General features: G+C 38.6%; 1 protein-coding gene across 4 annotated transcripts in view; it reads right to left on the reverse strand.

The window, feature by feature from the left end:
• Frem2 (FRAS1 related extracellular matrix 2) overlaps positions 1-23,619 on the reverse strand; it is a 168,272-nt gene that overhangs the window by 80,666 nt on the left and 63,987 nt on the right. For all 4 annotated transcript variants that reach the window (XR_011367901.1, XR_011367902.1, XR_011367900.1 and 1 more), the window contains exons 3-4: positions 10,340-10,486; positions 6,891-7,121 (exon numbers count right to left, since the gene is read on the reverse strand). Coding sequence is in view for 1 of the 4 variants with exons in the window: in XM_070002916.1 (XP_069859017.1) it covers positions 6,891-7,121; positions 10,340-10,486 (378 nt within the window). In the remaining 3 variants the exon portion in view is untranslated. The remainder of the gene's footprint in view (positions 1-6,890; positions 7,122-10,339; positions 10,487-23,619) is intronic.

Raw genomic sequence — 23,619 nt, forward strand, 5'->3', positions numbered from 1 at the left:
TGATGTGATTGAACTTGGGCATGGCCCAAGTGTCACAGAATAATTTGAAAAGAAGCTTGAAAAAGCAGCAGGGGGAGATAATGAAAACGTGCCTCACCCACATGATAATGTGTCACAGGCTCACCCCCAGATACTCTTGAATCCAAAAATTGGCCTACCAGACTATTCAGAGTTGGGGGTAAGAGTGAGTTTTAAGCTCACTCTTAAGTTTTAAGTTTTTGTTTTTAATTGAATGTCTTTATCTTTTCAGTGTAGAAAGTTTTAGAAGGTATTTTCCAAGAGGATGTCAGATGTTAAGTAAAGTCAGACTCACAGAGAAATGATCTATCTATCTATCTATCTATCTATCTATCTATCTATCTATCTATCTATCTATCTATCTATCTATCTAAACTGAAGTATGGTATACACAGGAGTGGATACTCATGGCATAAATCATTTCAACAATGAAGCTGACAGTTTAAATGAATGAATTCCAGGAAGAATGAAGCATATTTTGTTTGAGAGAGGGCTGGATTAATGGAGTGGGTTGGATGAATAAAGAGAGAGAGGAATGATAATAATATTCACTATACATATTTGAAAATGAAGCTAGGAAACTTGAGGGGAGGGATGGAGAATGGTGGAAGAGGTGACACTGATCAAGATGTATGGCATTCTTAAGATGATATATTGACTTGAAGTCTCTGTGTATAACTACCGAATTAAAAAAAAAAGCAAAACTAGACCAAGGGATAAAAAGGCTAAATCTGTTTTAGTCATAGCATAGTTTGTGCAAGAAGCTATGGCTGTATCTTCAACACATGGTTAGACGTGTGTGTTATGATGATGTCCAACGTTTCATAGTAAAACAAGTTCAAATAGGAGGTTTGACCCTACTGAAGCATGCTTTCTCTATCATTTCTGGGTCATTGGCTATAGTTGATCATCATCTTGTTAGTTCTGGGACTTGAAATTTGGACTCTTCTGAAAATAGAAGCTCTTTGTCAACACTGACGATGGCACAGAATTTTAAAAAGTCAATATTTGCATTATATACATAGTTCAGGCTGTGTTATCTGAATTTCATCCCATGAAACGGGTTTGTTCACTCAGAGCAGAGACAAGTTTTCCTTTTTTTGTATGTAATAACATTAAGGTTTCTTGAGAACGTTAAGTTCTACATTCCTTTAGAATAATGTTTACTCTCTATTAATATTATATAGCATTAACCTAATATGCTCCCACCAACATGATTACATAGTTTATAGAATGAGCTATATTTTGGAATTATAGCAATTATCAGAATGCAAGTCTAGCTTTGAAGGCTTTTTAAGTGTGCCAGGAAAATAATCACACAAAACACTTCACAGTCTTGAGACACCTTTGCTGAGTATTTGTACCAAAGTACCTCTGTATTTGAGGTTGTGGTCTCCCAATAAAGGTACATTTGATTCAGTTTACTCTGGTTAGAATTTAGGAAGTAAAAGAGCAATGATTTTTTAGATCAAATGAGTTTTGCTCTTCCATATTTTCTATTTTTTTATTGTAAAAATACTGTACAGAGGGGTTACAGTTACATGAGTAAGGTAATGAGTACATTTCCTATTAAGCACTGTTACCTCCTCCTTTGTTTTTCCCAGAAATGAAAATGCTTAATATCAGTTATCTAAAAATAAGAAAAGATTTTAGATAGTAAGTTTAGTATACAGAATCATTTTCTTGTAAAATTTATCTTCTCTCTCAAAATTGACTTATATACTCCTTCCAGCCAGGGGTAGAGAAGCCTCTGGCCCAAAGTCTATATGAAGCCTGAAAAATAATTTAGTACATGACAAGGCAGGCACACACACTTCTCAGTGGCTGCCCTCTAGTTTATACAGATACTTTTGCATGGCCCGTAATGATGGTATAAATGTCCAGGGGGTCCTTGACAGAAAAGAAGTCCCATCTCTCATGAGTTCTGTTTGTTCCTTTGTCCGGGCACTTAACACTCTTACGTGTCATTTTTAACAACGCGGTGGAATGCAATCACCTCATTTATAGGACTATCTTGAGGGGTTAGCATAAAGGACAGGGTAGCACCTGTGTCCTTAGCTCTTAGTGGAATTATTGCCATCTAGCAAGATGTTCCAGCTGTCTTGCTGAATGTACAGATACGTTACGAAAGAGCTGACTAGGTTTCGCTTATCTCCATGGAACATTTGGTTTCACCTAGCTATATGAATGCATTCCAGTCAATATGGAAAAAAAATGCAATGGAAAAAGAAACAAGGAAATGATTTTGCTGTTAGTTTCATAGGAGAAACTAAAGTGATGTTGTTGGAGCTAAGCAAGCCTATTAACTATGATTTGGAATACCCCTTGTGTAGTCATGATAAATGATGGCAGGTTGTATAAGTCAAAGGAAAGAAAAGAGCTTAAGAAGAGTGAATGAGTTTATCTTAATGGTCAACCTGAGTGCACTAAGGAGAGCCTAGGTCGCTGGGGAAATGTCCTTGAGGACTATATTATGCCCGAACCCCTTCCAGTATTCTGCTTCCTCTACTTCTTGGCCACTGTGATGGGAATTGTTTTACGCTGACATATCCTTTCTACCAAAAGTTGTTTATGCCAGACATCAAGTCTGACAAAATACGAGGTGGAGGGAAATGCATATATATGTATGTATACATATATGTATATACTTGTATATTACTTGATTCCTTTCTCCAATATTATTTCTACCACTTTGGGGCCTGGAAATTTGGGGGAAATAAAGTCTTTAAACCTCAGTGATCTCATTTGCCAACTGACACTAAGTCAGTTTACAGAATTGTAAACAAATGTTTCATTCAAGCAATCAGTTAATTACTAATCTGTTTATTTTTTTGGCAATAATGGGATTTGAACTTCGAGCCTTGCTCTTGTATCTATTTGACATAATGAAATGGGTTTCTTTTTTTCTTTTCTTTTTTTTTTTATGGTGCCAGTCCTAAAACTTGAACTCAGGGCCTGGGTGCTGTCCCTGGGCTCTTTTTTTTTTTTTTTTGCTCAAAGCTAGTACTCTGCCACTTGAACCACAGTCACATTTCTGGCTTTTTGCTGGTTAATTGGAGATAACTTTCCTGCCTGGGCTGGCTGTAAATCACAATCTTCACTCACATCTCAGCTTCCTGAGTGTCTAGGATTACAGGTATGAGCCTCCTTCATCAAGCTAGGTGTGAAATTCTTGATCCAAAGGTGGGACTGATCCCAGGTGGTCCTATCCTGATTGGCTAGAAAGCAGGGACCATCTGCTGGCAGAGTTCAAGATATAGCTTCATCACATTTAGTCCTATCCCAAAGCTGTCAGGGATAGGATTGGGAAGACTGTTGTGCTCATGGACTCCAGGGTGCCTGCCACTCAGCACAGGCTAGGGACCTGTACATACACTGCATGAAACCTGATGACAGGGCTTCTCTCAACAGAGGGGTGGACAGTATCAATCACAGAGCCATGGTTTCCAAACAGAGGGTCAAAAACACATGGCCGGTCAAAGGAATCACTGACATTAGTGTGAGCACTGAGCCCTGCTCAGGTGAAATCCACGAGTAAGCATTCAAGAGTATGTGTTATTTTCCTCAGTGGATCTAGATACTGATCCATGGCAGAGACACCATCATTTAAATCTTTACCTAAATCAGAACTGAGTGATATAAAACATTTACGTGGGTAGGAAGAATTAAAACAGTATACTATGAATGTGTGAGAAGGTAGGGTGCATGTATGCATTTCATGTAGGTGTATGTTTGGGTGTATATGCAGAGATTTGAAATGGAAAAGCTATTCTGGTCATACAGTTTGGGTACTAACGTTCTAGAGCTTCTCACATGTAATTAAGAACCTCTTATAAGCATCAAGTAAAATATCTAAAAATGGTAGATGTGTCTATACGATAATGAGATTAAAAAGATTGCACAAATATGATGTGCCAACCATGCTGTCTGGCAAACAGTGGGAAGTACTTGATGAATCTCAGTTTTACCATTTGCCAAATTTACCATTATCAAAGGCAACTATGAGTAAGGAAAGTACCAAGAAAAGTATGGACTTGCATGTATTTAAACAGACCTGCTAAGAGGTAAACGCAGTTCCCAGCCCCAAATTCAGCAGAGGTGGTTCAATTTCTCTGGTTTTTGTTAATACTTTACTGTATCACATCATGTTACATGCAGGGTCCTCTTCCTATTGTTTCTGGTAGACAGTGTGTCTTTGTAACACTAGTATGTAATGCCAAGGAAGAGCTGGATAACATTAAAATGTTACATGCCAAAAATATATATCCGGTATACAAAGTATATAAAATATGCATGCCAACAAAAATCATGTAGGCTACTTTAGAATGAATATCGGGAGGGGTGGGTAGGATAGAAAGAGATGTTCCAAGGGAAAGTGAATTTAAATGTGAAGTAGGGAGAGAAAATGTACAAAGAAACAATTAAAAAAATTAAAGTGATCCTCTGTAGGGTGGGAATAAAAGATCATGAACTTCTGAAACAAAAAAATCTAACACTGGATTAGTGATTTTAGAAACAATAATATTTAAGTCTGCTTTTTGTTTTATAGAATTCTTTCTTGGGCTTGGAAGGTAGCTCAGTGGTAGAGTGCTTGTCTCACATGCATGAGGCCCTGGGTTCGATTCCTCAGCACCACATAAACAGAAAAAGCCAGAAGTGGTGCTGTGGCTACATTGGTAGAGCACTAGACTTAAGCTGAAGAGCTGAAGGACAGTGCTTAGGCCCAGAGTTCAAGCCCCACGACCAATAAAAAAAACAACAACTGTGCCATAGTAGCTGTTTCATTTAAGGTAAAGTTGGAGTCAAATTCAAATGTGGTGTGTGTGTGTGTGTGTGTGTGTGTGTGTGTGTGTGTGGTGTATGTGTGTGAGTATGTATGAGTGTGTGACAGTACTGGGGCTTGAATTTAGGGCCATGAGCCCTTGCTTGGCTTTTCATTTATTATGATTTCAAGATCAATAATCTCCAACAAGACATAGAACATAATAAAGCATTAGGGAATACTTATCAATTGTCAGATGTTAGTTATGGTTTGGAATGAATAGAGACAACTCGATCTAGAAAATTCTAAAGATCATTCAGATGATCAATACATGAAATGAAATTAAGACTGCATTGTATGTGTGTGTGTGAGGTTATGTATATGTGTGTATGCATGTGGGAATGTGTATTGTGTATTGTTTTAATATCACACTGCTGAGACAGCACTGAGAGTATCACTCTGGGCTTATAAATAGGAAGGCAAAGATAAGTATAAAATGTCTTATTCCTTAAAGAAAAGTACAGCAATGGTACCAACTAGCAAATAAAATCTCAAGAAATGGTTTCCACTTTTACTAATGAACCAGGTAAAAAGAACTAATATCTTCCTGGGTTTATTTAAAGATGAAAAACTTCATTATTTCATATACCCAAAACTCAGAACTAGAAGAAAATTTAATTATCTCTCCCTAGATGATGCAGATTGTAAATGTAGTAAAATGCCAACTGTGCCTTAATAGAAATTATAAACATAATTTAACATTGTATTTGGTGAAAGGCAGACGAGTTAGTTAAACCAATGATGCTGGAGCTCTGGTTCTGAGTTATGCTCTTTAATTTTGTTCAATCTATTAACACAGGGATTTCCACACCCATCTCCATTTGTGTAATCAGCAGATAATATCGCTGCATGGCATTTAAGAGTTTTCTAACAAAATAACATCAGCTGGCAGTTTAAAACAAAGTCATGTCTGGCTTCTGACAGGATTTCTGCTTTAGAAGTCTCTACAAAGTTTGTATAAATGCCAACCCTCAAAAAAGCCATTCAATCAGTCTCCCTCCACCCGCCAACCTCACCCCCTGACTAACTTCCATCAAGACAAAACCAGGATTGTGGGCATTTGGCAGGAGCAAGAAAAGGTCAAATTGCATAGGAAAGCATCCAGGCTCACTTCTACCAACTGCAACCACGAGTGTATATTGACAACCCCCCCCACCTAAAAAACAAAAAACAACACACGCACACACACAACACATACCCACAAAATCTAAAAGAAATTAAGGGCAGTGAGTCAAAGCATTGCGTTTACCTTGATTGGGTTAGCCCAGTTGGGTGTGGTAGATGTTAGAACAAATGTGAGGAAGTATGTGGCCAAATGAAAATAGGGCAAATATCTGACAGCTACTTGCATAATTGAATGAGACAAGGGGAATTATTAAGTAACCCTCTAAGCAGTCTAACTCCTAAATCATTTGTCTGAGTTGTTATTTTATTACTTGTTACTAGTTAGTAGTGTATGTGTGTGTGCGCGCGTGTGCACTTGTGGTGGGGCTTGAACTCAAGGCTTAGGTGCTATTCCTTAGCTTTTCCCCTCAAGACTGGCACTCTTGAGCCAGCCCTCCATTTCCAGCCTTTTGGTGATTAACTGGAGATAAGATCCAACATAGACTTTTTTTTTGCCCAATCTGGTTTGCAATAGAGATTCTCAGATTTCCGCTTTCTGAGTTGCTAAAGTTACAGGCTTGAGCCACCATCGCCTGGTGTAAGACAGTGTTTTAAAGCAAATGAAATAAATTGAAGATGAACGAATATGAACAATACTGATCCTAAAGAAAACAAGTGTGCTATCAGAAAGGACTTATTATTATCAACCATAGGGGTATTTCATTGAGAAAAAAACCCACAAAACTGTCTCCCTTCATCATTATTTTTTTTACGTTTTCCTCTTCCCATTATCCTCCCTAAGAGAATTGAACCGTTCATCTAGAAAAAATTCTCTGCACAGAAAAATCCAAATACTGGATTTTAGGTTCCTTGTGTAAGGCATTTTGTCATGAAAACCTAGTTGGCAATAACCTAGCAAGCTGGCAATGACCTAGCGGGTCCTTACCATCTCCGGGGTCCACGATCTCCACGGTGGTCACCGCAGGGAACTCCAGGGCGGCCAGCACTGGTTCCGAGAGAATCACCTGGAAGGTCTCCGACTGCTCATGCGTACCATCGCTCAGGATCCGCACCCTCCACGTGGCCCTGGTTTGGCCCGGGTTGAATTGCACTTGCTTCTGAGCTTTGCCCTTGAAGTCTTTGTCTTTCACCGCAGTCCCATCTCTCGTGCCAATACCTCCATGGAAAGATCATATCACATCCTCAGTATTATTTTCAATAGGATTCCCAACTATCTTTGTTGAGTGCTGGAGATGTAACACGGCTCCTCACACCTGCTAGGCCAGTACCACTGAACTGCACCTCATCCCTGAGGATTATTATTCGTTGTTTGTGTTTCTACTGGTCCTAAGGCTTGAACTCAGGGCCTGACTGCTGTCCTTGGGCTTTTCTGCTCAAGGCATGGCTCTACCACTTGAGCTAAATCTCCACTTTTGTCTTTTGAGTTTGTTTGTTTGTTTGTTAATTGGAGATGAGAGTCTCTTGGATTTTCTTGCCCTGGCTAGCTTTAAACATGACCCTCATATCTCTGCCTCCTGAGTAGCTAGGTTTACAGGTGTGAGCCACAGACACTCAACCTGATTACTGACTTTTTACAATTGGGACTGTTAATGGTTTGGGTGACACTTTGTTTGACAGTTCAATCAAGGGATGGGTCGGATATGAGAGTTAGATGATGATAGTGTTGGGTACTTTATGATTCTTTCCCTATTTATGATATGCTTATATATTCTTTGGACAAATTTTGTGTTGGAACTTCATGCAAAATAAGACTGAATAGAATAAAAGGGAGAGGAGAGGATATAGGAGGGTATGAAATAAAGCACATTCTATGGACATGGAAATAGCATAACAAAACCCTTTAAAGACTCTTAACATGAAGAGGAGGAGGCAAGAGTCAAGAAAGGGAGGATGAATAAATGCAAGGGGGGAATATAATGTATTTTGAAATATATACATGTATATGAATATTGTGACAAATCCTATCGCACAATTATTTTGTGCTAGTAAAAATGAAACAGTAAATTTGCTTTGATGTTGTACAATATCCTTACACCTGCAAAGCTGTAAACTTTAACGTCCTTTACATACACTTTCCCACAGATGTCACTATTTCATAAAAACATAAGTACTCTCTAACTAGCCAACACAGGTCAATAGGTGATTAAAGACCTCTTTGACAATCTTACTTCATAAATATCCAAACAGAATAATAAGAGTAAATGGCAATGTTCCCTGAACATTCAAAGGAAATAAGACTCCTTAGAGAATCAAATTTAGTTGATCACCATGGTCACTGCCAGGTGCGTCTTTGTGGAACATTCCAGAATACCATGAAGCCATGTGAACAGAATGGGAGAGCTAAGATATGTAATTATTTTGAGCAGTATGCATGTCTGACTCTGATGGGTTATTCAAGGTCACCTGCAGTGGGCTAGAAAGGCTAAAGGGTCTCTGTTTCTAATTACATTAAAAGAATACCACTGCATGAGGTACTCAGACTGTAAGCTGAAATGCAGGGAACAAATTCTGTTTTAGAATAGTTAGAAATACTCCTTGTCCTTGTATATCCTTTAATTTTTTTAATTCTTGTTTTTTTTTAAATCTTTCAGTGCTTGTACAAATGGGTTTTGATTGAACGTGTCAGTTTATGATCAATGTTATGTCTTCTATCATTCTCCCTCCTCCCTTCAATCTCAACACTACTCTTCCATCAAGTTACCTGGTATTTCCTTCGGTATGGGACCAGAATCTTAGTGAATCAGGCTGGCAATTTGCAGGTATACTGTTTTAAAAATATGGATTTTTTTTAGAGAAGTTGGATAGGATAAACACTTAAACGAGGAAACAAATGTAATTTAAAAAGTCTTCCATTCAAATACAAATGTTCACTGAGGAATTACTGGGTGTCAGGCCTCAATCCTGCCTCAGGAGTCTCGATCAGAGAATAAAACAGACAAAAACTTTGGTCCTCAGATTGCTCATGTAAGATGAATTAGAATTTTTAAATCACTGGCTGTTAGTTGAACCTTAAGATGAACATAAAAATAAGGCTTTTGTTAAAAAAAAATATTTATCTTGGGAGGAGAAGGGATAGGAAAGATAGATGAAGTTGACCAAAGTATATTATTTGAATGTTATAAATATCACAATAAAGGCTTTTTGTACAATTAATTGCAAAATGCAAAATTTGTCTCACAGGTCTCAGAAAAATAAATGACACAAAGATTGCAGTGCATTTTTTTTCTTTTTCAGTAGACTGACTTGTTAAGTGGCAAAGTATAGGGTGTGTGTGTGTGTGTGTGTGTGTGTGTGTGTGTGTGTGTGTGTGTGTGTGTGTGTGTGTGTGTAGGGGAGAAAGAGGAGGGACAGAGAGAAGAAGGAAAAGAGAAATACAGGGAGGCAATCAAAACAAAAGAGACAGACAGGCAGACAGACAAACAGAAATTTTTCTGTTGATAGGGATCTACTGGTTGGTTAAGGGTTGATGGACCAGTAAAATTTCAAAATAATCACAGGGCTCCTGAGCTTTTATTTTGCTGGCATTTCCATAGATCCTTATCTTAGTTGATAGTCTCACTCAATAAAAGCTCTTTCACGCATATAAATTCTAGCAGCCTAAATGTCTGCTAAATATAGGGAACAAAAAAAATAATGCTTAAGATACTGCAATTTTTTCATTGACATATCAAGTATGCAGTGCTAACTATATATTATTGCTTCAAATGATCTAAATATGTGTACTTTTCATTATTTTATGCTTTATGAAAGGAAATGAACTTACAGTTGAAAAATTATTAATTTGCATTTGACTTTCAGTTTTACTTAAAAGATATAATACAGAAGAAAGGATTAGGATTTTGCTTTGGAATATTGGTGATAAAGAAAATAGACAACATAAATCTTTCATATAGTGTCTGGGAAATCATGCAACTTTTAGTGAGCTACCAGAACATTTAAATAGTAAGGTAAATTTTGGTGTCTAAAGATCACTGAATAGTTTTGTTTATTTATTAAAGTAGCCCTTATTCTTTACTTATACTGATTCAGACTTTTATACAGAAAGCATAGAGTCCCTTAAACTTTTTCTACACTAGTGACATCAGTTTTCATTTTTTAACATATGAGTGACTACATTCTATTATGTAAAGTTGTTTGATGCCTAAGAAAGATCATCTTTAGGTTGAAGGCTTAAAGATGTACGTAACTACACAAAAATTGTTTTTATATTTTTATATTTTTAGCAGCTAAAGAATCTTTAAATGTGAATATGTTCCTCTCCCTAAGCATTTAAACCTGTGAATCAAATTAGTGTTTTCATTACTCTAAGGAAAAAATGATAAGCCTTTACTATAAAAACAAGATTTTGATGACATAAATACAAGTTGAACTTACTTATAAATGAAGTTTCTCCCAAGTAACCTCTGCGTTTAAGGATGACATCTAGAAATTTGGAGTCTTCGTTGACCAGATAATATTCTTTTTCAAAAGAGATCCATGCCCAATTCAGACGAAAATGCTGGTTGGTTAACCGGTTTCCCCCTGGAAAATTAAAAAAAAATACTTAAAACTCTGAGTTCATGCTTTCTTGAATGAGCAACCTCAAAAATTCCACAGACTATTTCAATGATGCAATTTGAAGAATCATCACAACTCTGGAATCCATACATGGAGATATAGCTCCTATTTAGCGATTGGTATATAGACTTACAAATGATTACATAATTCATCCCAAGTTCCTTTAAAAAAAAAAAAAGAGGTTGATGAGGAAGAGGCACACAACACTACTAGACACAACCTTTCAATCATAAAACCCAATATCTACCGTTGCAGGACAAGGCCTTACCCACAAGGTGGCGAAAGAGAGCAATTTTTTTCTTTAGATATGGCTGCAAGCCTTCTTTGTCAAGTTTCTAAAGATTTTTGCAACTTCATAAATACCTTTTTCTGGTTCACAGAACAATTGGGTGGAAGGCTTTAATTATAACCACTTAAGGAAAAACAAATATCCCTTCTCTGGTTCTCTTCCCCACAAGATTCCACTCCATTCCTCAGAGCAAACAGACAGCTCTTTCCACTCTGAGATAAGGCTTTCTCCTCCCACCTTCCCACCAAATTGGATCTGGCTGCCTAACCAGAGAAAATGAATCTGGCTGGCGATCTCTCTAATATGAAAGCTACTCTGTTGGGTAAACAAAGGAGAAATGATTATCAGCTGATCACATTGCACCTATCCCTCCACTCCTTTTGATCTCTGCCAATTATTTCAGAGTAAGGTGAGGTTTATAAACAAAGGTATCAGCAAGTCCTTTTAAGTCTTTTTGGAAAAGGATAGAAGAAAAAAAAAAGAAACCCAAATAATAAACATAGCTAGAAGCACACTTTTAATTCAGTTTCTTCTTTTCTGGGTTCCCATAAAGAAATCTACATGAGAAAAAATAAATAAGACTGGAAAATGTGGAGACTTTTACAGACTGAGTAAAATGATTAAAAAAATAAAATCCACAGAGAGGGCAAGTTGCAAGTGAACATTCTGTTCTAGATTTTTTGAAAAAAGAAAAAGTGCAGTGATTTTGAGGTTGTTTTTTTTTTAATACATAAACTAGAAAATAATCTCTGGGAGAGCTGAGCATATGTAGGAAAATTGATTTTCTTATTTTTTGTCAGTTGACTTGTAAATACAACAAAGCTTTTTATACAGCTCTAGGGTAATGGGAGTATGAGGCAAAAAATGATTTTTATATAATTTAATGTTGAAGTCTCCCTATGGATTTTTGTTTTAAGATAAGCAAAAATATATTTATAAGGAATCATCACACTATTTCTTGTTTTGGATTTTTGTTTTGTGTTTTTGGTCGTGGGGCTTGAACTCTGGGCTGGGGTGCTGTCCCTCAGCTCTACCACTTGAGCCATGGTGCCACTTCCGGTTTTCTGGTGATTTGTTGGAGATAAGAGTCTCACAAACTTTCCTGCCTGGGCTGGCTTTGAGCCATGATCCTCAGATCTCAGCCTCCTGAGTAGCTAGGGTTACAGGTGTGAGCCACCAGCGCTGGCTTGTTTTCATTTTTGAGATAAGTTCTTTCTATGTATCATGTGCTTGACTCCAACTCACAATCTTCCTGCCTCATTCTCTCAAATGTTGGTGTACACTATCATATCTGGTTAATTTTTTTTGTACTTTTTTATTGAAAAAATGCTGTACAGAAGGGTTACAGTTACATGAGCAAGGTAATGAGTATGTTTCTTATTGAGCATTGTTGCCTCCTCCTTTGTTTTCCCCCTACCATCCCTCCCTTCCCACCTCCACTACACAACTCACCCCCCCACCGAAGTTGTAAAGTTCATTTTCAACATGGTGTTTTGTACATCTCATTGTTACAATGGGTCAACCTGTATCCTTATTTAAGCATTTTGTTTTTTTCTTTCCCCTCCCCGAATTAGAGAAGTGTATATACAAGATTCAGGGCACCAACATCAAATACAGTGAAAACAGGGGTTATATCATGGGGGAGGTACATACAAAGAAACACAAAAATCACAGGGTACATTATAAATACATTAGAAACAATAGCAAGCAAGAAAAAAGATATTTGTGTCCTTATCTTGGGGTTCATTTCACCTAACCTCATCTTATATGGTCATATGTACATAGCTTTTGGCCTTTTTTGCTTGTCCTACACATGTATTAGTATTGTTCAACCACTTTGGAAAGCAGTATGGAGGTTCCTCAAAAGACTCCACATAGAGCTCCCCTATGACCCAGCAATGCTACTTTTGGGCATTTACCCAAATGATCACAAACAAGACCCTACTAAAGCTACCAGCGCGACTATGTTTCTTGCAGCACTATTTACCATAGCTAAGATATGGAACCAACCCAGATGCCCCTCAGTAGATGAATAGATCAAGAAAATGTGATATCTATATCTATCTATCTATCTATCTATCTATCTATCTATCTATCTATCTATCTATCTATCTATCTATCTATCTATCTGAATTCTATGCCTCCATCAGAAAGAATGACACCACCCCATTTGTTAGGAAATGGAAAGACTTGGAAAAAATTATATTAAGTGAAGTGAAGTAAGCCAGGACCAAAGAAATATCTGGCTAATTTTTAAGTAAAATTTGTATTTTATTTGTGGGAATGGGCAGGGCTTCCTTGAATCCTGGACTCATGTGTGTCATTCAAGGCTAGTGCCCTACCACTTGAGTCACAGCTCCACTCCTGCCTTTTTTTACTGGTTGTTTCTCAGATATATCTGCCTGGACTGACTTCAAATTGTGATCCTCAAATATCAGTATTGGGAGTAGCTAAATTATAGGTGAATGAGCACTAATGCATTGTTTTATGTTGACTTTTAAAACAGATCAATATCTATGTTGGAGACTAAGAATCTGGTGTTGGTTTAAGAAGGAAACTCATCCCTTGTTTAGTCCTCATACACTTAGCTAACATCCACCAGTCCCCAGAGGCTCCCTACTCTAAAGAGAAGAGACTTTGTCTGGAGGACAAGTCTGAGGACTTGGAGCCCAAGACACACCGCATTCTTTTTAATCTGCTATCTGACTCTGAGCAGCTTCTTTCTCTGAACCTCAGTTTCCTCATCTGAAGAGTCAAATGAGAGTGCTACTAATTACCACAAGTGGTTATTCTGTGGCTCAAAGTGACACAACCCATAATACACATATAACATCATGTGGCCAGATAGTATGCTATAAACACTCCCAGATCCACTGCCTTGCCAACCTACCTACACTTGCCCCAATACACCCTGCATTCACTGTCTTGCTACACATTTACTTTAAACCTATTGGAGCTCATCCTGCTTTGTCTCCTTCTCTTACAGCTATTGCACGTGTCAAGCCAACTCCTCTTTGGATTTCCAGGTTTATCCCAAACTACCTGAGTATTTCTAACTTATTCTCATCTGCTAACTCAAGGTCAAGCCAAGATCCTGCAGCTCCAGGGATCTCTCACTTTTATTCCTGACCATCCATTGTCTTCCTGCCTGGTCTGATCTTTGGTTGGTACTACACATGAATCCTTATTTTTACTCCGCCCACCCCCAAAGCCTCCTGGGGCTTCTGTAATCCTTTCTTTTTCGTGATTCTATGGCTGCTCATATATGGATTTTTCTCTACAATCCTGCACCTCAGTGGATATCTCTCACAGCTTTTAATTGTATTAAATTATACTAATTTGTGTGAGAAATTAAGAGTGTATACTGTTGCTGTCAACATTTTGTCTATCAAATTACGTGATACACCAGGGGCTGATTTCTAAATGAATTAGTACATGTCAACCATTTGATGCCACATTTCTGTTCATTTAGATTATAGTTCCAGTCAGCTCAGGTTTAACCCCCCAAAATGTCGGTTGTGTTATATCAAGACATCCCTTGTCTATCCTTACTGTAATGGCTTTAATACTACCACTTCTTTTTTAAAGTTTTCATTTGATGATAATTTGATAAATGTATACAATGCATTAAATTGTATAAAATTGGAAGAGTAAGCATTCCATCTCCTTAAATACAGTTTGAAGTATTTTTCTGATGTGATTACTACAGAAGAGTGAGTGGAGGAAGGAAGGATAGAGAGAGGTAAATAGTAGATATCAAAGCACAATTTGATGCTAAAAAAAAAAGCTCTGGTACTCTACAACACAGTTGGAAAATTACAAGTCATAATAACTTAAACTGCAGTTTTGTTGATATGTTGAATCTTAGTTCCCAGGTCCATGGCACTCTTGGATGTTGAAGGACACTTTAGGGGGCGGGGCCTAGCGGGAGGAAGTTAGGTCAATGGGAGGGCTATTAAGTTGGTAGCACTACTTCTTCCTATTTTTACTTCCTGGTTGACACAAGACAAGCAGGTTGCTCCAGCCTATACTGCCTGCCATAATGATATATATACTGCCTCACTACAAACAGGGCCTATTGATTATCATCTGCCAACTTCTACAACTCTGAACAAAAATAAACTTGTTTTCTCCTTAAGGTGATTATCTGGCTATTTTGTTTGTTACAGTAACAGAACTCTTATGTATTTTGTGGATAACTGGAAAAGAGGAGCTTGAAATGATAAAGAAATGGAAATGCCAACTGCTTTGATTAGCTGGATAAACATTGCATGCATTTATTGAAGTATGCTGTATATCACTTCTCTAAAGAGAAACACTGATCAACACCCTATTCTCATTGTTGCCTGTACACAGATGGGGGATTTCACATATTCTATTACCTTCTACTAAGAACAATCTTAGCTTTTTTATGCCTCTTCCAATTAAACTCTCTTTCCTAAGTTTTGACAAGTTTTGGCTAGCTGTACAAATTGACCCTCATTCCTGAAATATTGTTTAAAAATTTCTCTTCTAAACATTAGATATTGAAGAATGTTTTGTGAACAGGGCCTTCTCTTGATGTTCTGTAAAACAGCACGCCTGAACACAAACCCCGTGCCAAATGACCTTTTCATTCTGATTAATTTTTCTCTACAGCGGTTTCCACAACCTCCTGGCCTAGATGTAGTTACTCTTCTGTTCCATCGTTATTGTGTCTTCTCCTAAGTGATCCAAAATGGCAGAGAGTCCACTTGCTTATGGTTAGAAGAAAAAAGATGGCTAGTGAATGAATTAAGATCTTAGGTGTCTTTGCTGAGAGAACTTGAGACGTGCTTCATTTTTATTGAGTAATATAAATTTCTGTTTACACATAACCCATCTCAGTACTGATTCTTTTTTATTAAAATATATTTGTTTCTATGCTGGGTGCTAATGGCTCACACTTATAATTCTAGCTACTCAGGGGGCTAAGATTTAAGGATTAAAGTTCAAAGCCAAACCCAGGCAGGAAAGTCCATGAGATTCTTATCTCCAAATAACCAGCAAAAAAGCCAGAAGCAGAGCTGGCACTCAGTTGGTAGAGTAACACCCTTGAGGGAAAAAAAGCTAAGGGAGAGTACCCAGACTCTAGGTTCAAGCTCAAGTACTTTCTACAATGCATAAACACTATGTAAAGCTTTAAAAGTGATTGCCCATGAATGTGAATCATTGGAACTTGTATTTCGCTAAAGGACACCTTCAGGGATTATTGGAGATGAAAGGCTTCTGCCCCATTATGGAAGAGCATGGGTTAGAGCATGTTAGCCAGACCTACCCGTTTCATTAAGTAGAAATTTCATTTTGTTTCTACTTAATGATGAACACAACTTACTATGTCTATGCTTTGGAAGGATGAGGGAAGTTATTAAGTTGCTACTTAATCCAAGGTTTTGAATGACAGGGAGCATAACAGTCTTGTCAGTATTTCACATGGACACCCACTTTGGGGATTTTATGTGAAATAAAATTTAGCAACAACATCAAGAAACTTTGCTTTGGGAGACAGTGAGATGTTCCAGGTTAATTATTACAGTAACTCAGAATTCATTCTTGAAGAGGGATTTTTTAAAGTAGATATTTAACTAGAGAATAGGAAATTAAATCCATAAAGCTTAACTTGGAACAGAAATAAGTACTACAGAACTTCTGCAACCCACACACACACACACACACACACACCCCAATTTCTATATTGTTTCGGAATTTGTAAAATGTCAGCACTTATTAATATACAAGTGATATAAGGATTGGAGGAACTAAGCTGTAATTTCTTATTACTCCCTTCTTTAAAAATTAAACTCTAAGCAGGACACTAGTGCTAGCGGCTCATGCCTGTACTGTAATCCTAGCTACTTGGGAGACTGAGATCTGCGGATGGTATTTCAAAGCCATCTCTAGCAGGAAATTCCGTAAGACTCTTATCTCCAATTAACCAAAGAAAGAAAGATAAAAAGAGAGAAAGAGAGAAAGAAAGAGAAAAAGAAAGAAAGAAAGAAGCGAGTGAGCAAAAAAAGAAAATGTCAGAAATAAAGGTGTGGCTTATGTCATAGAGCACTAAGCTTTGAGCAAAAAAGCTCAGGGACAGTGCTCAGGTACTGAATTTAAGCCCAGGACTGACATTAAAAAAAAAAAAAAGTAAAGTTGTTTCACTCACTCATGTATCACAAACTATGTAAAATCTTCTAAAAATAAAGGGAAACCATAAATGCTCATGATTTAACCAAAGCTAAAAGTAAAATTTTTGATGAAATCAAGCTGTTTAGAAACTTGATCAAGTTTTGATTTACATGTGATTAGATGCCTTCCAAAAACAGTCTGTCATGTATGAAGTCTGAGGGCCTAGCCTCAGTCTCGTGGGAAACAAATTAAATCCATAACTGTATTATAAATCCACACAACAGGTGCCTGACAGCTGATAAGCACACTCCCCAAAGCTTTGTCCCCAAGCTCTGACACTAAAGCCATTAAGGTTTTGATGAAAAGACCCCTTTTGAACTTTTCCAGCTGGTCTTTAGTCTTCTTTTCAATTCAAACTCTGTAGTTATTTTAGAATAACAAAGAATTCCAATCTTCAATTAGCCCTCCCTAAACACACAGGGCTGCCCGACTCCTCTAAAGACAAAGCATACTTCAATTCCTAGATGCCAGCGTCACAACTTTGGTGCTGGTTGAATTGTTAGTTTAGCTTTGTAAGACATTTCTTCTTGGATAAAGTAAGTTACCAGTAACGAACGTCCTTGATATTTTCTAGTTTGGTAGAATTTCACAGGACAAGAACCAGGTTTGACTTTGAGGCTGACTGTAAATTAAATATACAACAACCTTTAAAAAAATCCTAAAACAAGACCAACCTATAGTCTTTTTCTCTTTTTTTAAAAATTTTTATTTACTTTATTATTGGTAGTATTGGGGTCTAAGTCACACTGTTGCTCTCTTAGAGAATAAGCCAATGATTAGCCTGCCTGCCATCACCACCGGGATTAGAGTTAATAATTATGGTGAGAATCTAAATCAAACATAAGAGCTTGGTTTCATGGCTATTTCTGTGATATGACAGTGTTCACTTTAACTTTGCATAGCCTTAAACGTCTTCCACAAGAGAATCTCTGCTGGCTGTGGAATTTGGTTCTCTGGCCCTTAAAAGTCAGGCTGATTTTAGTGTTGGCTGAGATCCATCTCGTGCAAAGCTGAAGTTCTCAGTGGAACCTCCGACCCCCTTCCAGCAGTGGGTATTCAAATATAGGAGATAGAGCATGAGCAATGCTGGCCTGTGGCCTGAGGAAACTGGAGCCTGCATGTGCTCCAGGAGACCTGGATAATGCGCTGTGGGGCTTCACAAGAGGGAGGGATTGCTTTTACCTGAGAGGATCAAAGGCAAAGTCGTGCAAGGGATAGTGGTTAAATGGGCTTTAAGTACAGGGTGGTCTTTGGATGTGCCAGGTGATGGAGAAGGGGGTATTCCTGAAAGATTATAAGGCATCTAGTAGAAAAAGAACTTCAAAGAATTCAGCTCAGGACATCTACTAAATATTAATTTTCTTCTCCTATTCCTTATATGTGAGTGGATATTGGAGACAATGAAGCCGTAGTTGGGATGGGTTGGGAGGAGAGTTTATCCTGAAGTGTCATAGACACTAAATGTTGATCATCTTAAACTTAACAGCACCTGTGACTTAAAAGAGCTCCTGCAGAACTCAGAGGTACATTTTGAAGAATTGACAATATCCGTTGTTTTGTTTTGTTTTTTGTGTCCGGTCATGGGGCCTGAACTCTGGGCCTGAGCGCTGTCCCTCAGCTCTTCAGCTCAAAGCTAGCACTCTACCACTTGAGCCATAGCGCCACTTCCGGCTTTTTTCTTCTTGCTTATGTGGTGCTGAGGAATCAAACCCAGGGCCTCAGGCATGCAAGGCAAGCTCTCTACCACTGAGCCACCTTCCCAGCCCAACCAATATCCTTTGTAATAGTGCAGGTTACTCCATAATTTTAATGATGATTTTCATCCAAAAATAAATTTTCAAAAATTATTGCCATATGCACCTTTTGATCATTGAAATATGATTTTCCCCTCCCTTTGTGTGTCTTCACCCCACTTTCATTAGCTTATACTGTATGTTCCAAGAGACAGGCAGCAGAGCACTAGGGGTCAATCCCACTCACAGAGAAAGAGAATGTGGAGAGAAACATATAAAAAGATGAGTGGCATGACAAAGACCCAGAAGGAAGAGAGAAACAGAGAAGGCACTCACTGATCTGCTGCATACACACACACACACACACACACACACACATGAGGGGTATGGGACCTTTGAGACTATTCTGGGGTATGTGTATGTGTGGTGTGTGTGTGTGTATGACTTCAGAGCATGGTCACTGCCCCTGAGAATTTTCTCTCAAGACTGGCACTCTACCACTTGAGCCACACCTGCACTTCTAGATTTTTGGTGGTTAATTGGAGATAAGAGTCTACAAACTTTCCTGCTGGAGCTAAAAACAAATTGTTTAAATAGGCATACAGGTGGACCCCTTGCAACAATGAAATGTGCAAGTCGTTATGTCAAAAAATGCACTTTATAACTTTGGTGGGGGGGGAGGATTGGGTGGGGAGGGAGGTGGGGGGAGTATGGGAAGGGATGGGAAGGGGAAACAAAGGAGGAGGCAAGAATGCGTGATAAGAAATGTACTCATTATCTTGCCCATGTAATTGTAACTCCTCTGTATGGTATTCTCACAATAAAAAAAAAAAAATCAGGATCCTCAGCTCCTAGGATATGGATAGCTACGATTACAGGTGTGGGCCACAGATGCTCAGCTCTTTTCAGCTACTTTCAGAAAAAGCACAAAATAAACATGCCTTTCACAGCCAAGAGAATAAAGGAAGATAAGACACCTTGGCAACTTCCAGCTGAACTAACAGTTTGGATTAATTCACACTCTGTGCTTTAGTTTTCTGTGGGTTCTCCAGGACGTTCCCAGATAATGCACACGTGTGTGTGTGTGTGTGTGTGTGTGTGTGTGTGTGTGTGTGTGAGAGAGAGAGAGAGAGAGAGAGAGAGAGAGAGGGAGAGAGATCACGAGAGCGAGAGCAAGAGCGAGAGCGAGGGAAGGCGTGAGCACACATACGTGGGTATACTGATACTGGGGGCTAACAAGCCACATTATGAAGTGGAGTTTTATTCCTTCCCTGTGTGATATATGCCCATAATGGCTAAGGTATGGGAGAGGTGCATAATAAGGTATATTTCTTCTGTGCCTGTAATGGAGCTTGAACTTGAGGTCGTGGGCTTTTGCTTGGCTGTTTTTGTCCAATGCTGGTATTCCACTACGTGAGCCACAGCTACACTTGTGGCCTCATTGCTTTCAATTGGAGATGGGAGTCTCATAGATTTATCTTCCCTGGCTAACTCTGAACCACAATCCTCTGACTTCAGCCTCCCCAGTAGCTAAGATTACAGATGTGATCCACCAGCACTCAACAATGTTTCTTTTTATGTGACTTTTTGAAGACTTGAATTCCTACCCTGTACAAGAGGCTGCTTTGCAGCCATTCTTACGTCTGTAGTCCATATTTGCAAATGCATCTAGTGAAAAGAATTTGCAGCTGCCCAAATCAATACTCGAAGTGATTTTTGTGGTCATTCTTGAATGTGCACATATGGTATTAAAATTTTTGATTTACCTGATACTCTTATATAAACACATTTTCTCATCACAGTCTGGTTGCTGGCACATTTTCATATGTTTGTAGGTGACTGTACTATTTAAAATGGTCCCACATCATGGAGCTAAAGAACTATGCAGTATTTTTAAACACAAGAGAACTATAACGTACATTTCAAGGAAAACGTGCATCATATAAATTTTATTCACTCATGAGTTCTGTTGCTGTTGGCTATGACGGCTAAGCTAATTGTCAGCAACACATATCAGATAAGGTGCTTTTGCGCAGAACACGCAGGCAACAAAGAGCTGTATGGATCAATTGATGAGAAATTAGTGTCTAGAACTCACAGGAACCTATTTCCTTTAGGAACACTGGTTCACTGTTGGTGAATTTAGTATTCATGGTGATTTGATAGCACCTAGTTGTCATGAATAGCAAAAAGCATGGCATGGGCTCAGTATAAGTGGCAATACGTTATTCTTTTTGGACATGAGGAGTGGAGAAGTACTCCCTTCATCTTCTCATCCTTTCTTGAGTCAGTCGGTTCTCTGGCTTATGTTCAGTATGAGCTGAAAGGAATTCCCCTATGTTCTCAGATGGGCACCTCCAGGCTTTCTCCAGCTGTTTGTCCCTGTCCACCATAACACTGGTGTGCAGACAGTGCTATGGCTCCTGTATGAAGAATGTCTACTTCGTCCTTGGCTACCTGCCATAATCTGAGGATTTATAAAAGGAACCTTGAGCGGTGTCCTTACCCTGTATGAAGGTAATGTAGGTGGAAGTAATCCTCACACAGAGCCATTCCTAATCTTACTGGAGAGATCACTCTGGGATCTTAGTTTAGGCACAGATCATGCCTGACAGGCCTCATGGTCCCTGATTTTCCAGGGCTACAATACGTCTCTAGAGACAGAACTAATCACAATGGAAATGGATGTTAGGGACAATAATGGACTCCATGCCAAATCTTCTATCATTAGTGTGCAGCTGAGACTCATGGTGGTGTGCAAGTCAACTCATCACTAACTCTCTCCCAGGTTCTTCCTGAATGAGCATTTGGGTCTCAGCAAAAAAGAAAACCAGAAGTGGAGATTTCATTCAATGCTCAGTTAATCTTTGCTTTGTTTCCCATGTCATGGCCCAGGGAGAACTCTTGGATACCCTTTTCCTTTGATACAAAATAACAGCAAGCCGGGAGCTGGTGGCTCACACCTGTAATCCTAGTTACTCAGAAGGCTGAGATCTGAGGATCACGGTTCAAAGCCAGTCTTGGCAGAAAAGTCCGTGAGACTCTTATCTCCAATAAATCCCCAGAAAAAAACAGAAGTGGAGCTGTGGCTCAAATGGTAGAGCGCTCGCTTTGAGCTAAGAGCTGAGGGACAGTGCCCAGGCCCAGAGTTCAAGCCCCACGACTGACAAAAAACAACAACAACAACAACAACAACAAACCCAAAACCAAAAAGCTAAAACAAATAAAACAACAAAATAACAGCAAAGTGTAAGGCACAGTTCTAAGGCATACCCTGAAAAAGCTGGGCATAGCTGCTCAAGCTGTGCTGGGATCATGGATTGTGGGCATCAGGGAAAGTTCAAAAAGAAGCATCATTGGCCAGTGGCACCGGCTTGAACCAGACAGCTTCAGTACAACACAGGCATAGGTGAGTCCAGAAGCTCACTGGCTAGGTAAAGATGTGAACCAGCTAAACTCCACACAACCTTAAGGATCCTAAACATGTCCATTGAAGAAGGGCTAGGCAGACTGGGGAACTGGTCAGTGAATTTGTATCAGGCAGAATGTCTCGGTGAATTTTGCAGGAAACCCTACAAGCAAGGAATTTTCACACTTTGTGTAAAAGGCAAAGGAGTACAAGTTAATTCTTTTACACCAAAATTCTCTTCATTGCCTCTAGGGGCAGATCACAGGTTTGAATACAGCCTGTTGGCATTTTTCTCAATACTTCCTCCAAGTCATCAACGACTTCATTCCAGTCAATATTCAGTATCAGGCTATTCCAGATTCATTCCAGTTGGTCAGAATGAGTTTAAACATTAGTGTTACTGGAGAGAAGCAAAACACAATGGGAGTGTTGCTTCACCATTTGCAATACTTTGGTGTTATGGAAGAGGTAGCCCATCAAATGGTAAAATAATTAATAATAATAATAATAATAATGGAATCACAAAAAGAGTATCGTTTCTAAATATTTGAGGTAGAATTATAGAGAAAATAACACCAAATAAGAGTTAAGATCTTCTTGTATTAGTGATGGTTTGGAGTCACAGTCAAAGCTGGGATGACTAGAAGCCTGGAAGGGAAACCTTTCCTCCTGGCTGACTGATTGATGGAAACTATCAGTTAGATCCAGTAGAAAAAAAAAGAAAGAAAAAAAAGGAAAGAAAAAAATGTGCAAGCCTGATCTGGCAAGGACCCTGGATGTTTTCTAACAATGGCTCTTCCGCCCGCTTCCAACCACCCTCTTCCCATGAGATAATTAATTAAGTGTAAAAAGAATACACTTGTTTTCATACTCTGCACCAAAAGAACCCTCAATTTAGATCCACTCACCAGGGTTTAAGCATATTTCCTTAGTCAAACTGAAAGGTTTCAGGCTTCAAACTTCCTTTGATAGTTAGAACCTCAGTCAGAGTGGGATGTATGTCTACACTGCAAGAATGCAGGCCTGGGAGAAGGAATTCAGGTATAGATACACCCAGGGACAAAGGACAAAGCAAACCTGTAATTGCTAGGTGGACTCTGTCACACACGGACAGCACCGGATTATCGTTCTGAGTCTTCAATTAAAAGCTAGCTTAATCACTTTGATGCTGTAATGTGAACAGCTAGGGGATATTATTTTTACCTTCTCCCCCCCCCACCTCCACAAAAATAAAAGTGCAACACTGCATCTTAAACAAGTACAAATGAACTCAAGATAAAATCATATTGGAAAACAATATAAATATACACTATACAGGTATCTTTTCTCAGTGGTCTGTTTTACCAAGGTCCACATGGTTGTGGCTTGAATTAAGAATATAAGGCAGCTATTTATAAAAGAAGAATAGATTTCCAGTTTTTTTTTAAAACTGTGGCTTCAAATACTACATGAATAAGGTCATAAAAAT

Source organism: Dipodomys merriami, unplaced genomic scaffold (genome assembly GCF_024711535.1).
Source record: "Dipodomys merriami isolate MVZ:Mamm:240054 unplaced genomic scaffold, mDipMer1.0.p SCAF_6, whole genome shotgun sequence".
NCBI lineage: Eukaryota > Metazoa > Chordata > Mammalia > Rodentia > Heteromyidae > Dipodomys > Dipodomys merriami.